The sequence below is a fragment of the Halichoerus grypus genome, chromosome 10 (assembly GCF_964656455.1).
Source record: "Halichoerus grypus chromosome 10, mHalGry1.hap1.1, whole genome shotgun sequence".
In the NCBI taxonomy this organism is placed as follows: Eukaryota; Metazoa; Chordata; class Mammalia; order Carnivora; family Phocidae; genus Halichoerus; species Halichoerus grypus.
Genome location: NC_135721.1, coordinates 21,163,366 through 21,178,321, shown reverse-complemented (window position 1 = coordinate 21,178,321; position 14,956 = coordinate 21,163,366). Strand labels below are relative to the sequence as shown.

The 14,956-nt window shown below is 52.9% G+C and overlaps 1 protein-coding gene across 1 annotated transcript; it reads right to left on the bottom strand.

Annotated features, from left to right (window-relative positions):
- Positions 1 to 3,994: 3,994 nt before the first annotated feature.
- On the bottom strand, positions 3,995 to 12,342 carry TMEM214 (transmembrane protein 214). Its single transcript, XM_036090180.2, has 17 exons — positions 12,153 to 12,342; positions 11,083 to 11,282; positions 10,384 to 10,534; positions 9,950 to 10,084; positions 9,612 to 9,694; positions 9,078 to 9,183; positions 8,884 to 8,965; positions 8,490 to 8,591; positions 7,985 to 8,126; positions 7,292 to 7,383; positions 6,972 to 7,020; positions 6,663 to 6,776; positions 6,375 to 6,492; positions 5,780 to 5,876; positions 5,420 to 5,588; positions 5,133 to 5,278; positions 3,995 to 4,928 (listed from the first exon to the last, which is right to left on the bottom strand). The coding sequence occupies exons 1-17, from the start codon at positions 12,295 to 12,297 to the stop codon at positions 4,802 to 4,804; spliced, it is 2,058 nt and encodes a 685-aa protein (XP_035946073.2). The 5' UTR covers positions 12,298 to 12,342; the 3' UTR covers positions 3,995 to 4,801.
- Positions 12,343 to 14,956: the final 2,614 nt, after the last annotated feature.

Here is a 14,956-nt window from a genome sequence, read left to right as displayed (position 1 = left end):
AGGGGAGGGGATGCTGGGAAACAACATCTTCACTTATGCTGACTTTGTTTTGTGGGAGAGATTCCCATAACGTACCATTAGCCATTTTAAAGTATGAACAATTCAGTGCCACTTAGTGCGTTCACAGTATGGTGCAAATTATCACTTCTCTCTAGTTTTCAAACTTTTTTTTTTTTTTTAATCACTCTAGGAGAACATCCTGTACCCTTTAAGCCATCATTCCCCACCACCGCTTCCTCCGCACCCCGGCAACCACTAACCTGCTTTTGCTCTACCGATTTGCCTATTCTGGCAAATAAAATATGGGACCCTTTTTGTCTGATTTCTTTCACTTGTCATAGTGTTTTTGAAACTCATCCACCTTGTGTCATGTGTCAGCACCTCCTCCCTTTTAATGGCTGAGTAATATTCCACTGTAGCATTATACCGCTTTGTTTATCCATTCATCTATTGATGGGCATTTCGGCTGTTTCCACCTTTTGGCTTTCATGAATCAAAGTGCTATTAACATTCGTGTAGGAGTTTCTGTGTGGATATATGTATTTATCTTGGGTGTATACCCGGGAGTGGAATTGTTGGGGTTTATGGTAATTATATGTTTAGCTCTTTGAGGAACTGCCAAACTGTTTTCCACAATGGCTGAGCCATTTTCCATCCCCACCAGCAGTGTAGGAGGGTTTCAGTTTCTTGCCGACATTCTTCTGTTTTTTATTATAGCCAATATTACAACAAATTGAGCTCAATTAATTATAAGAATTTTCCTATGTTATTAAAAATTCTTTAAAATCATCATTCAAATAACCATTTCCCATTTTGGTTTTACAAAAATTTTATCATAATGTTCATCTTATTATTATTGGACACAGTTTACATCCAAATTTTAATTACTACTACTACTACTACTACTACAATAAATGTTCTTATACATAAATCTTTGTCCATATTTCTCTTCTCTAGTCTCTAGAATATATTTTCAGGAGTGGAATTACTTGGTAAAATAGTATGGAACTTTTAAACCTTTTGATATTACCAAATTACTTCCCAGAAACATTACACTGATTTCTAGTACAGCATTTACTGAGTATATTATCACTTAAAAATCTTTGGCAAAAGGAAGTGGTAACTTATTTGAAATTTGCACTTTGCCAATGAAATGGACTTTAAGTCTATTGTTTATTTGCATTTTTAAATGAATTGTCTTCTTTCCATATTTTTCTTGTTGTGTTTAGGCTTTTCTTGATTTGTAAGAGTTCTTTAACATTAAGGATGTATATGTGATAAGCTCAGTAAGGAAATGGAGGCCTTGATCAATGCACCAACTAGACCTAACAGACATGCACGGAACCTTCCACCCAACAATAGCAAAATACACATTCTTTTCCTGCACACATGGAATATTCTCCTGGATGGCCCACATGTTAGGCTACAGAACAAGTCTCAATAAACTTAAAAAGACTAAAATCATACAAAGTATGTTTCATGTAAACTACCTGGTGATAGCAATGTGTCAGTGTAGGTTCACTGATGTTGACAGTGGGGGGCTGTGTGAGTTCAGGGGGCAAGGCATATGTACTTTTTGCTCAATTTTGATGTGAACCTAAAACTCTAAAAAAGTCTATTAAAAATAACCGGTGTGCTAACATAATAAAAAATATATATACCAAGGCACATCCAACAATGCATCTGAATTCAATGTTTTTATTAATAGGCAGATTATTCAATATTCAACAAGTATTCAATCATACCCTGAATGATGGAAGCTCCCCCCACCCCGTCCCCAAATTTCTTCTTATACTTCAAGTTTGGGGCAATGAAACTGCCCAGTAAAATGGAATACCCCATAGGGAAAAGCGGAGCCTTCGTCCCCTCAAGCCCTTTAGAGAGCAGAACCACGAAGAGTATGTAGAAAAGGACAGATCAGTCTAGGTGTTCACTTAAACCCAATGTCCTTTAGGAGAGAGAAGACTAAAATGCTCAGAGGCCAGACTACCATTGAAATTTCTGTGTAATTGTCAACTGGGTCCTTCTGGAATAGGGCAGGGCCGGGCAGGCAGGCCGGGCAGGCATGCCCGTCTCCATGGGAAACCCTCCACCCCAAGGGTGATGGCACTTGAGAATGGACCGGCAATGCTGCAGCTGAGTCCAGCAATGCTATTTGTTCCTAGTAAGCAGACCACCCATCAGGCTGCCTGGCTGTAAAACTGGAGCTGTAGACTGGGTTCAAATCCAGATACGTGCTTCAAGACTTTTGGAAAGAAGTGTTTCAAATGAGCCATGTGCTATAACTTGCAGGCCCATACGAGAGTTGGTAATAACTCAAGTTGGTAAGACATAACCATATTCAAACAGCCCCCTTTTCTGGCATGTTATCTGTGGAACTCCTGCTGTGAAAAGTAAAATTACAATGTCCAGATGTGACCCTCTGAGGTGGCAGGTTACTTCTGTTCCTCCAAGAACACCAATCGTCATAGTGGGAGAGCCCACCTGTCAGCACGAGTCTGCTCTCCTAGTCCACAATGGCTCCACTCGGATTCCTGTGCATTGACAGGTCTGCAAAATGTGAAACATCTGGGTGTCCGGTTTAGTTTTAATGGGCAGCAGGTGCACGGTTGGAACTACTTCACTGACCCAGGAAAAATTCTGGACAATTCCAGTATTGGGTCAAACAACTGTGTTTATCAAATAAAGCCAAGGAAGGTGTCGGTGTCCCGTGAGTCTGTGGAGACCCCAGCTAACCAAAGTTGATTAAATGTTGAACCCCAGGATTCTAGGTCAGAAATTGAACGAACCCACCAAGGTAAACCCAGTATGCACACTGGAGACCAGTGCACACTTCAGGCGACATTCTTGGAGTTGCTGGATTGTAGCAGTCCAGCAGCCTTGGTGATTCGTCATCGGGACAGGGTCATCATTTTACTTGTCCTGTGCTGTTGTCAACCCAGGTTCACACCAGCCCTTTCTTCAGTTTGCCTTGAATACAGGCCAGTTACAAGGACTCACTATTCTTAAGAGTGTTAATTGTTACATTCTTAAGAACTGAACCTGTTTGTTTCTGATCGGGGAGGAAGAAATGAGGTCTTGGGACCCTCGGAGAGTCCTGCCTAAACCTTAGTTGCTAGGTGGGAATTTTTTTTTTCTGGGAAAAGCGATCATGGTTACCTGCCACTAGGGGAGCAGGGCCCTGCCCAATGTGGGCCGCTTAACTCTCAAGAGGTAACATAGTTCTGTCCTAACAAGGAAAGGGGATACAAGTGTTAGACGCTATTGTACTCATGACCTCACATCGTGTCAAGATTTTCCTACACTTGCTACTTTATCATCTCGCCACTGAGAAGTCGAGGCAGAGTCTCAGGGTGACAAGCTAACGGGAAAGTGGTAGCTGTTTATCATCGTGTTGTCCTTGCAGGCAGGACGGAAGCAGGAACCGGCCTGTGGGAGCTGGACTGGGCAGGGTACCTCCAGGACTGCTTAGATTTGAAACATTCAAGGAAAGAAACTTGAGGTGAGCGCTGAGAGCCTGTTCAGCTCTCAGAGTCTCAAGTCAAACACAAAAAGGGACTTTGGTGATAGACCCTTGATTCATGTGTCTCTTGGAGTCCTAAATCTTTCACTCATTGCCTTATAAAACCAATTAATAAGTTAAGGTCTTGGCAAGGAAGAAGACCCCACTGATCACAGACCAAGAATTCTCCTGGGACACTCTCCCTGCTTTTCCCAGCTTAAAACACTCAAGCTATCAAGGCAAATCTTGGGACATGAATCACAGTGACAAGTGAGACAATATGATTAGGGGAGCAAAAGGAGTGTCTGGAATCCTCAATAGGCCAAAGTTGAGAATGACGGGTGTGAGCTTTCCCTGCCCGAAGCTCAACTGCAGCCAGGGGTTACAGCCCGCAGGAGGCAGGGGGCCAAAGGGGAACATGTGCGTGCCCGGTGTTTTGTTGTCCTGGTCACAACTATGGGAACTCCTATATGAGGATGCGGAGAGGAAAGCTGGAAATCCAATCTGTGTCCTTTATTCCACCTAGTAGGCGTACCGAGGAGCCATATGCTGCCTCCTGTCTCAACAGGCTGCTGGAAGGTTCACCGCGCCCGAGGCACACAACTACTTGGGCTTTGCTCTCCAGATGGTGTAGGGCTAGGCAACGGGGAACAGCTGAACCCTGAGGCACAGTCCCCCAGCCCTGAAGGGGAGTGCAGAGGAAAGAAGTAGGACCGTGACAGAGGGGGCAGTGAGAGGCCTCAAAAGACTGCAGTTGGGCATCCGGAGGTGAGAGGCCTTTCCGCCCAGCCCTCACGTCCAGTGACAGGCATGCCCAGGCTGTGGGCTGAGGTGAAGCTGCTGTCGCCCACTGTGGTGCGACGTTCTTCCGGAGGCCTCTTTCCTTGTTCCACTGGGGCTAGAGTCTAGGAGCAGGAATCCTTCCTCAGAAGAATGCAGTTGTCACTCAGTGGAATCCCACCGTTCTGGAGATGAGCTCTCTGGGGCTTTGGGAATGAGATGGAAGGAAGTGGAGAGCAGGAGACGAGAGGGGGTGACGGAGTTTAGCAGCCCGAGGACAGAGGTTGGGAGCTACATGCAATAGGGCCAGACAAACGTTCAGGAGGCTGAGAGATCTCTGGGCTCAGTCCCCACCGAAGAGGGAGGAACTGGGGCCGAGGCCACCGGCCAGTCCCTAGGAGACAGAACTCAGGCACCAAGTAAAAAAGCGGCCTACGCAGAACTGCCTCTCTGTCGTCTACCCGCCAGCAGTCTCAGACGGCCTGCCCCAGACAGCACCGGGGGTGAGGCGGGCAGGACCTAGTGCTGGGAGATCGTGGCAAGTGCCCAGTCCAAGAAAGCCATGGTGACGTCCTGCAGGCGGAGCCAGGCCCCGCGGGCAGCCTCACCGAGCTGTGTCTTCACGCAGTCCCAGGTCACTTCACCTCTGGGAGGAAAGCAGAACACGTGTGGGAGTGGGGAAGCAGCGCTGTGTTGAGTCACAGGGTCGCAGCTCAGACCTATAACCTGCGTCCCAGAGTGGCCAAGGGATGTGCGAGGGGTGGGGCGGGGCCCGGTGAGGGAGAGAGCGAGCGAGAGCCTCGTCCCGGGGGAGAGGCCATGGGGCTCTGGGGCTCCTGCTGGAGCTCACCTGCACGCCCCGTGGCAGTGCTCCTGGGCCCGGGCCAGGGCCTCCAGCAGCATGCGCCACCACGGCAGCAGCACGTCCTGGTGAAGCAGCGCGAGCAGCTCCCTCAGAGACTGCAGCAGCTGCATCAGGGCAGCGGGGAGCTGGATCTGAAGTCGGAGCACAGGGACCGGAGGGGTTAGAGCGCCGGGAGAATGCATCCTGGCCCCAAGGACCCGCTCCATGTGGGGATGCACCTTCCAGCCCCTGGGGAGACCAGCCCTTCCCTGGCCTCCCTGTCTCTGGCTTACCCTCTGCAAGAGGCTGGTGAGGCTGTCACCAAACCAGGCAAGGTGGGAGGCACAGTGGGCAGAAAGAACGCTGACGGTGGCCCTGGTGTGGGCCCAGGCCAGCTGCAAACCGGGCCTCACCACAGCCAGCAGGTGGGAGCCCCAGGCCGGCAATGTCTCCTCTAGCCAGCTGTGGGAGACGATGGGGGGAGAAAGGAAGGCTGAGTTTCCTCAGATGGCTCGGCTCCCCAAGAACAGCTGGAGGGGGGGGGAAGGGAGGCCTTGGGAAGGGAAAAGTGCCATCACTTCCCACTGAGGCCGTCACCACCCCGAGGAGCAGGCCCTGTCCCTCCCCCCTCTCTCCCCTCCCCAGGAGCTCACCGGTAGCCCCGCAGGCCGTAGGAGTAGACCCCGGCACACACTTGCTGGCCAGCAGGCAAGAACCCAGATGATCGAAGCAACCGGCCAGAGAGGGAGGCTGAGTAAAGGGGGCCTCTGGTGAGCTGGGGGGTGAGGGGGGCAAGGGAGTGGGGAGACACACACGACAGGCCCCAGAGCAGGGCTCGTGAGGGATGGAGCAGAACTCGTGTGCTCCGGTCTGCGGGAGGGACGCGGGCCTGGGGCGCCTAGCCCATTTCTCCTGCTGGGCCCGGGGAACAGGAGGGAGGTGGTCAGGTAGGTGGCAGGAAGCCTGGGGCTGGAGGGTCCGCCCGTCTACTTACCAGCTGTGACCTTAGGCTAATTGCTAAATCTGACCCTCAGTTTCCTCAGGGGTTAAAAAGGAGACAGCACTTGAACAGGACCATGAACACACAGACACTTCTGCACGGCAAAGCAACAGTGCAATCTGAAGTCGCGGACAGAAAAGCCTGTCTTCCGTGGCGTCAGGGCCAAGCTCCGTGATAGGGCCAGTGGTGCTGCAGCGGGCTCCCGCCTCACCCTCACGCTCCCGCCCTGCCCGCCAATTCTTGCTCACCCTGGAAAGAGCCGTGCGACTGGAAGTCATGGCACAGGAGACCGACGAGAAAGATCAGCACCAACAGGAGCAGCCGCGTCCGGGGCAGCCGGGAGCCCTGCGCCTGCTGCAACAGGCCCTACGAGAGAGGCGCAGGGAGCGGCGGTCAGGGGGAGGGGCTGGTCCCTGCCTCCAAAGGGAGAGGAGCAAGGCCTCCCACGACCGCAGAGGCGGCGGCGGGGGCTGCTGGGGGCGCTGGGACGGCGGTGTCGGCGAGCGTGCGGCTCAGGGAGGGCCGCGTGCTGGCACCTTGCAGGCCATGTCGCAGGCGGCGGCGTCCTGACCGCTGCAGCTGCCCTTCCTTAGCAGCTCCTGGTTGGTCAGCTTGAAGGCCTGGATGGTTTCTCGCAAAGACTTCTGCGTCTGTAGGATAAGGAAGTCTGGGTTGAGAGGATAACATTTAGTCCGTAAGGGAACTCTGAGCCTCCACCCTACTTTGCCGTCCATGCCAAATGCACGAATACAGTGCCTTCTCAGCAAGAGGGAGGGCAGCGGTCGAGGGGTACGAACCCAGAACCCAGACGAGGCTCAGCCTGCCATGTCCTCCCAGCTCCTCACCTTCTTGGGCATCTGCTCCCAGGACCTGAGCAAGTGCTCCAGCAGCAGGCTGCGGGGAAAGCACACCCCCTTCCAATCAGGGGGCCCACGCGGCCCCTCCCATCCTCTGGTCCCCATTAGGCTCTGGCTCCTTCACTGCCCTCCCACAGTGAGCAGCCTACTAGAGGCCACCCCAGCCATGTTCCCAATTCGAGAGGCACAAACCCGAAGGACAGTGACAAATGTTCCCCTTCTGCTTCTAGGCCAGGGACAGGCTGGGAAGCACAGGTTAAGGCTTCTCTGTATGGATCAGAGGTGGGCAGCCCCCCAACCCCACCTGCCTGGACTGTGACAAGTGCTTGGGGTACAGCTGCCTCCAGACACTGGCGCTGAGGGCGTCCACCGTCAGGCACTCGGTCAGGCTGCTCAGGAGCTGCACAGGGGACAGGAGAGACTGCTGGGGCCCGGGGCTGCTGGAGGGGGAGTGCCGCCACGCACCACACCCGCCCCAAAGGATGGGGAAATCGTGCCAAGACCCCAGAAATCTCTGAGCATCCACAAGGGAGAGGCTGTGGCTCCTAAGCCAGAGCTTGAGCTTGACGATCACTTGTCGACAAGAGGCAGGCCATGAGAGACCAGCCACGCCTGATCGTGTCCTTGTGAGGGGGGCGCACGAGTGAGTGGGAACGGTGGCTGTCAGGAGTGAGCTAAGGGGAGGCCCAGGAAACAGGTTCTGCGAAGGCAGGGGTAGGAAGGTAGGAAGCTGTCAGCAGGTAGGAAGCTCTGCGGCGGCCTCCTGTTATTTTCTCACCTCTTTCTTTCTTTTTTTTTTTTTTAAAGATTTTATTTATTTATTTGACAGAGAGAGACCCACAGCGAGAGAGGGAACACAAGCAGGGGGAGTGGGAGAGGGAGACGCAGGCTTCCCGTGGAGCAGAGAGCCCGATGTGGGGTTCGATCCCAGGACCCTGGGATCATGACCTGAGCCAAAGGCAGACGCTTAACAACTGAGCCACCCAGGCGCCCCTCCTCACCTCTTTCTTCATCTCAGGAGGGCAGCTAGGGGTGGCTCTGGACAGGAAGGAGGGGAAGTACGTATGCAGGGTGGATTCCGGCTTCGCCCCAAATGCCAGCACCTTCAGTCGGGGGTAGAGCTGACACAGCTGCTCCTGCAGGCTGGGGGTGGGGGTGGGGAGGAGAGCCAGACACAGGCTCTAGATGGAGCTACGCGATGTGTCCCTTTGCCTGCCTGCGGGAGGGGTGTCGCTAAGGGCCTTATAATGGCTCGGAATCTTTTCAGACTCAGAGACTCCTTGGAAAATCTGTTGGAAGTCATGGATCTCCTCCCCAGGAAAATGCCCATATGCCAATCACACTTGAGGGTCCATATAATTTTAGGGGGTTCACCGATTGCTTGAACTTGCAGGTTGAGAATCTCAGATTTAGGGTGGTTGGAGAAGAAGGGACAGGAAATATCCTGCCTGCTCCTGACCCACTGCTGGGATCCTTCACAGCAGGTGTGCCCCAGGGCAGTCCTACCTGGGTGTCAGGGAGTTGTTGGGCATGTAGGCAAAATCCAGAAGTGGGAAGAAGTCCTTGGGGCCAATCATGCCAAAGCCTTTGGTGAGGTTGGGGTGCATCCTATGGGGGAAAGGAAAAAACAGACTTGCTGGAGACTACCAGGCAGGCCATGATCCCAGCTGAGACGAATATCTAGGAAAATGGGCATGAACTCAGCCTCACCCCCTACCCCTCCATGGTTTCCTCCCTTTCCTTCCTCACCATCACGTTCTGATTGGGAGGAGCTGGTCCTGGTTTTCCTCACATCTATGGACACCAGGATCACAGCACCCCATTTTGCTCAGTTACTTTGGACACCATGGGCCTTCCTGGCTGACACCACCCCCCGCCGACCCCTGGCCCAATCACTCACAGGAGCAGCCGATCCAAGTATGCGATGGCGAAGGGAGACAGAGACTTGATGCCCAGCACAGGCAGCATGATCCCTAGCCACACTGAGGAGACAAAGGTCAGGGAGGAAGCATCACGCCTGGACCCACTGGGGAGGTTAAAGAGGAGCTTCCTGCCTCCAAGACCATCCCTCTCTCTTCCCCACTTCTTTGTTACCTTTCAGTCCTTCAGTGAGGTTGGTAAAACCTGCTTGACCCAGGGCCCACATGATGGTCAGACACTTTGCTGGTCGGCTCTGATGAGACCTCAGCAGTTCCAGGAACTGAGGAGACCAGTGGGAAAGGCAGGCTGCAACAGGGCAAAACATCAGGAGCACCCCCAAGGCCAGGCAGGGAGAGAAGGGCCAGGCCACGGAGCACGCAGTGCTGGAGTAGCACAGGGTAGTGATTCAGAGCGTGCGCTCTGGCACCAGGCTCTGGCCTTCACCCATCCTTGCCACTTACTAGTTCGCTAACTAGGAAAGTTACTGAACCCCTCTGTGGCCCAATCTTCTCATCTATAAACAGGAATAACAGCAGTACCTATCTCATATATACATAGAGCATACCCAGAGCAAGTACTAGCAGTGTTAGCTATTGTTACTGGTCTTCCAGCATCTTCCATTAGCCCTTAGTTAGGTCCAACAGTGCAGATTCGCCCAGCCTCCCAGGTCCTAGCGCCCCTGGTGTCCCCACCACCACCTGAGCTCACCTTGCCCAGGTTCATGGTGGCAATCTTGGGCTTGTCTTGCAGAACGGCTTGGATACAGATGCGGTAACCATGTAGTGACTCCCCTGGAGAGACAGGTGTTCTCAGACCTACATATATTACTTGGTACCCCAAACCTGAAATCTCCCTTCCAGCAGCTGTGAGCCCGGAACCCAGGGCCAGTGACTCCTGACTTCTTCCTCTCTTTCCAAAAGAGTATTGAGATTAGCACATTTCTTTGCTGGAAACAGAACCACCCAGCCAATCTGGAAGTAGGAAAAAGGGAGGAGAAGGTTCCCAATATGGGGTGGGGCTATCCCTCACAAGGGGCCCCCCCTCACCTGGTGTCTTATCCAGCTCTTGCAGCATCGTAAACAGACAGTGGTCAAAAAAGAGCTCCAGAGACCCCGCTGCCTTGGCCAGCAGCCCTCGGATGATCCCACGCAGCTCCCGGCTTACCAGACTGTAGGGATAATCTGGGGCCGAAAGGCCTCCACATGAATGCTGGGACCAGAAGCCTCTGCCGGCTCTGAGGGCCCTGCTGCACTCCCCAAGAACGGTGAATGCACACAGAGGTCCCTGCACGAGGCTGGCAGCCTCCCTATCCCCATGAGGCCCACTCTCACAGCCGTGATGATTTGAGAACAGCTTGAATCACGCACATAAATCAGGACAGTGGGGGGCACGGGGCTCTGTTACTGACTACTGTGCTTACACACAGCCTTTCTAGTATTTTCTTGAACTTGTCTAATTTTAGGGAGTTGGAAGAACTAACCGTGAGTATGCTGGCTTAGTGTGGGTTCACTTAGAGGCGCTTGGAGCTTGTAGTTGAGATAGCTGGCCAGGTCCTTCAACCACACGGATGGGTTCCCAGAGAACACGCTCTGGCTCTTGTCCAGTTCCTTCTGCAGAGCTGCTATGTCCAGCTGCCAGGGACACAGGCCCCCCCCCCGCCGGCCGTGGTGAGTTGGGTGAGTAGAGGTAAACAGGGTAGAGGTGGGAAAATGGTTAAGGCAGAAGAACAAAGGATTCCTGCTTTTAAATGTTAAGTATGTGGAATGCCACAGTATCGCTGCATCTGATATTTCTGATATTTAGAAAACACAGCACAGCTGGGATTGCTGATCTCAAGGCCCTTCACATGTTCAAGGGGACCAGATGGAAAATGAAAGATCGCTGCTTCCACGGGGCGAGGAGCCACAGCCGTTTCTCTACCCCCTCCCCGATATCCCTGAGTCTTCAAGGCTCTCCTCGCACTAATCTAGGTTTCCCTATAAACTTATTTCCTCATCTATCTCAAATGCAAACATTCTATCCCTTGGGGTTTCTGCCCTTTCCTGAACGCCTCCTCCCAATCAATAATATCCCAAATTCCACAGGTCCCTCAGTGGCCTTTCGCCCCCTCCTGCTCCTTTCATCTTCTCTACACCTCATGTCCCTGTCGTCTCCCCACCGCAAGTCTAGGTACACTCACAGCTTTCAGTGCCTCTTCCAGGCTGCGGAAGTGACCCTGCTTCTGGTTTTGGCTGGTGACGGTTGCCACCTTCTTAGTCTGCTTCTTGTTCCCTGGTTTCTTAGGCTCCACAGCAGGGGGTGGAACTTGCTCCTTATTCTGCCGCTTCAGGATTCTCTCAAAGCCCCGCTCGTAAAGGGTGCTTGTCGTCTGGATTGGAGCTGGGGTGATGACAGGCAGACAAAAGGTCATGAGGGCCCTTGAGTCATGAGAGCCTCACAGGAACAGTGGTCCCTTCCCCACATCGTCACCTAATTCATCTTCAGCGAGGAACCTGAATCAAAACCCCTTCTTGCTGTCATGCTTAAGGAGCAGGGTGGGGAGCCCTCCTGCTTCTTTCAGTCATGGCAGCTCTTGGGTTCACAGGCTCTTTCACAGAGATGAGGCATTTCTTTATTAGATAAACCAGAGATTGTGGGAACTAGTGGAGGAATCGGATACAGAGGGCTGGCTTCCTTGGTGAGTGGCTACCAGTCCGGGAGGTCAGGCCTTTTCCATCTGGGTTCCAGTGTGACAACTCTCTAATCAACAAGTGGCAAGCTTTCTCCACTCCTCCAGGACTTTGGGGAGACAGGCACCACTTACAATGCTCGGTGGGTGTCGAGACTGAGGCCTCCCGACGGTCCGCCCCCACCCCGCAACACTGCTGGTTACTCAAGGCGGCGGCACCGTGTACAATGAAGGATGGCTCTGCCCAGCTCTCAGACACCTGCCCAGGGAGGCCAGGCTAGGGCCGGGAACAGCTGGTAGAGCGTGTGCGCAGATCGCAGTCCCGGTCCCCCTCTGACATGTGATCCCGGGAAAGGCATCTAACTCCACTGGGCCTCAGTTTACTCATCTGCGAGCCGAGGACAGCTCCCTCCCAGCGCGGTCCACCTCTTGTGAGGCTCAAGAGGCAACGCGCGGTAGCTGACCGGGGGGTGCCGATGGGCAGGAGAGCCCAGGGGCTCGAGTGGCTGCTCCCTACCTCGCCGGAGGGGCAGGCCCGGGGCCGGGTGGCGGCGCGGGTGGCCGGCCGGGTGGGTACTCACGGGTCAGGTCGTATTTCCACACACCGTTCGCCTCCCCGAGAGCCCGGCGGTCCCCTCCGCCGCTTCTACCATTGCCGCCAGCCCCGGGCCGCCGCCCCTTCTTCACCACCTCCCAGCGCCCCCCACCAGCCGCCTTGGCTGCCATGGCTCCGACCCTCCCGCCACTGCCACCTCCCCCTGGCTTTCCGGTCCGGCGCGAACGCGCCGCGCTCTGCCACGTCTCCTCGCAGGGCCTCGCGGCGCGCGGCGCCGACCGCAAGGCAGCCTGGGACTTGTAGTCTTTCGTTTTCGTTGGGTTATCCTTAGCGAGGGATCGGGTAGGGGCTCGGGGTTCCTGCCTAGCAAAAAACATCCAGGCAAAGATGTTGAGATGAGAGGCTATTGCATTCAGAAAATCTTACTTGAGCGCCTACTGTGTGAAGGCCACTGCCTTGAGTGACTCGGAAATTTAACTGTTTTGGGTTTTCTTTCCTTTCTAGTGGTGCTGGAAAGATGGAACGGAAAGTTCTCCTTTCCTCCGGGGAGGGTTTGAAGATTAAATGCTTTCGTCCTTCTAGGAAAGTGCTAGCTTCTTTGTTGCTAGTGGTTAAACTTTTGAGTTATTGGGCTATAAAAATCCAGAAGAACAAGGAAGAGGGCGGAGCTTGAGGGAAGGGGCAGTGTTTGGAGGGCAGGAAATGGAGAGTGGAGACCCCTTCTGATAGGAGAGAAAAGTCTGGGGTTCTGGGACAGCCAGGGCTGTTTCCCCTTACACGTAATGGGAAAGAATGGCTCTGATTTCCACGGCAAGAGGCAGTCCCAAGTCCCAGATGTGGCATGGAATAATCAAGAGCCCCGGACCTGAGGAACCACTCCAACAGGTTAGTGCTGACATTCACTATCCCTGGAGGGCCTTCCACCATGCTTGCAGTACCATGTTTAAAGCATTTAAACATTCCAGCAGAGGAGGATGAGGGAAGGAGAAATCAAAGTCGTTTATTACAATTAAGGAAATGTGTTATTTCATGTATGCTCATATATCTGAGGATGAGATTCATAGCTGCCATACTGAGGTGCAAGACAGGCAAGCCCTTATAGTAAGAACTAATAGAGTCCAAATTCCTACAGATGAACTGAGGAGTGATGAGTTCCTTAGGAAGGAGATTAGAAAAAGCTTCCTGAAAGAGGTGGCATTTGAGATGGGGAAGGGGAGAATTTTTACTGGTTGGGGATCAGAACAGGTGGGGAGAACAGTCCAGTTGTATGGATTTCCTGACTTAAGCGATGGCCTAGGGGTGGGACACGACAGGGCAAAGCTGGGAAACTGGAAGTAGTTCAGCGTGGTGGTGCTTAATGGGATTTGGGAAGTGAAGAATGTTGGGAAGGGATCGGAGCCCATATGCTGTGGTCTGCTGAATTTGGACTGGGAGACCAGTGAGAAAGTGGCATGAGCCACTGTTTTGGAAAGGTAAATGGGGATATGTGAAGGACGGGGTGGGGGTGGGGTGGGGAGAAGGCAGGAGATGGGAGGTGACCAGCTCTTGCGGCCTCCTGCCTGTCCTCCATTCCCTTCTGGTCTGACTGTGGCTGACTTTGCCTCAGGTCGCTCTGAGATAGAGTGCTTTTGCGAAGCACAATAATTGAACTGATCATGATTCAATTCATTTTTCAGATCATTGGTTTAGCTCTACTCAGAGTCTAACAACAATATCCCTTTCGCTCAACCCTTCTGTGTCACGTGTATGGCCACAGAGGAGACATTGTTTTCTGAAGAGAAACAGAACGAGCTTTCCATAGAGGCAAAGAAGGGGTCTGCTCCATGGTGGAGACATTTAAGAGGGTGGGAGGGACTTTCTTTGCTGTGTTTCCTTGGATTGGTCTGGCCGGTCATTGGTTGTACCTTGGCATCTAGGGGTTAGGAGTCATTTATTTTTCCTGTAGCATTTCCTAAGCACCTTCTCTACGTAAGCACCTGGCACTGTGCTAGGCGCCAGGTGCTAGGCGGAGCGGGAGGATTCGCCTCGCTTGCTTGGGAGGAACTTGAAGCCTGTGTGAGAGACACGTGTGTAAACAGAAGATTACGGTTCATCATCTTTAGTGTTCCTCGAGAAAGACACACTTAGTATGAGGGTACTGGGAAGAGGCGGAAGAGGCAGTGGCTTTATACCCCTGAACTCTGGGTGTTCTCAGAGCAGCCATAGACACTAGCCATGGACGTGGGCTGGGGCAGGTACCCACCCACATGGGCTTTGAGGGAAGAATCAAAAGATGTGGGGTCAAGGAGGACAGACAGGTGTCTAGTGTGGGGGCAAGAAGAAGGGTGAGCCCACTGAAGCACAGTTTGAACTACTGCGTTAGCTTTCTATCGCTGCTGTAACAAATTGTCATGAACTTAGTAGATTAAAACAACACAAATTTATTATCTTACAGTTCTAGAAAGCGAGAGTCTGTCTGGGTCTCACTGCGCTAAAATACCATGTCTGCAGGGCAGTGGTCCTCTCTGGGGGCTCCACGGGAGTATCTTGTTTTCTTGCCTTTCCCAGCATCTAGAAGCTGCCTGCGTTTCTTTGCTCAGGCCCCTTCCATCTTCAAAGCCAGCGACAGCAGACTGAGTCCTTCTCACATGGCATCCCTCCGACCTCCTCTTCTGCCCCCCTTCCACTTTTATGGACCTAGTGATTTCACTGGGCCCGTCTGGATAACCCACCATACTCTCCTTATTTTAAGGTCAACCGATTAGCGATTTAATTCCACTTGGAATCTTAATTCCCCTTTGCTATGTAACCTAACATGTTCCCAGTCGGGGAATTATGACACGGATACCT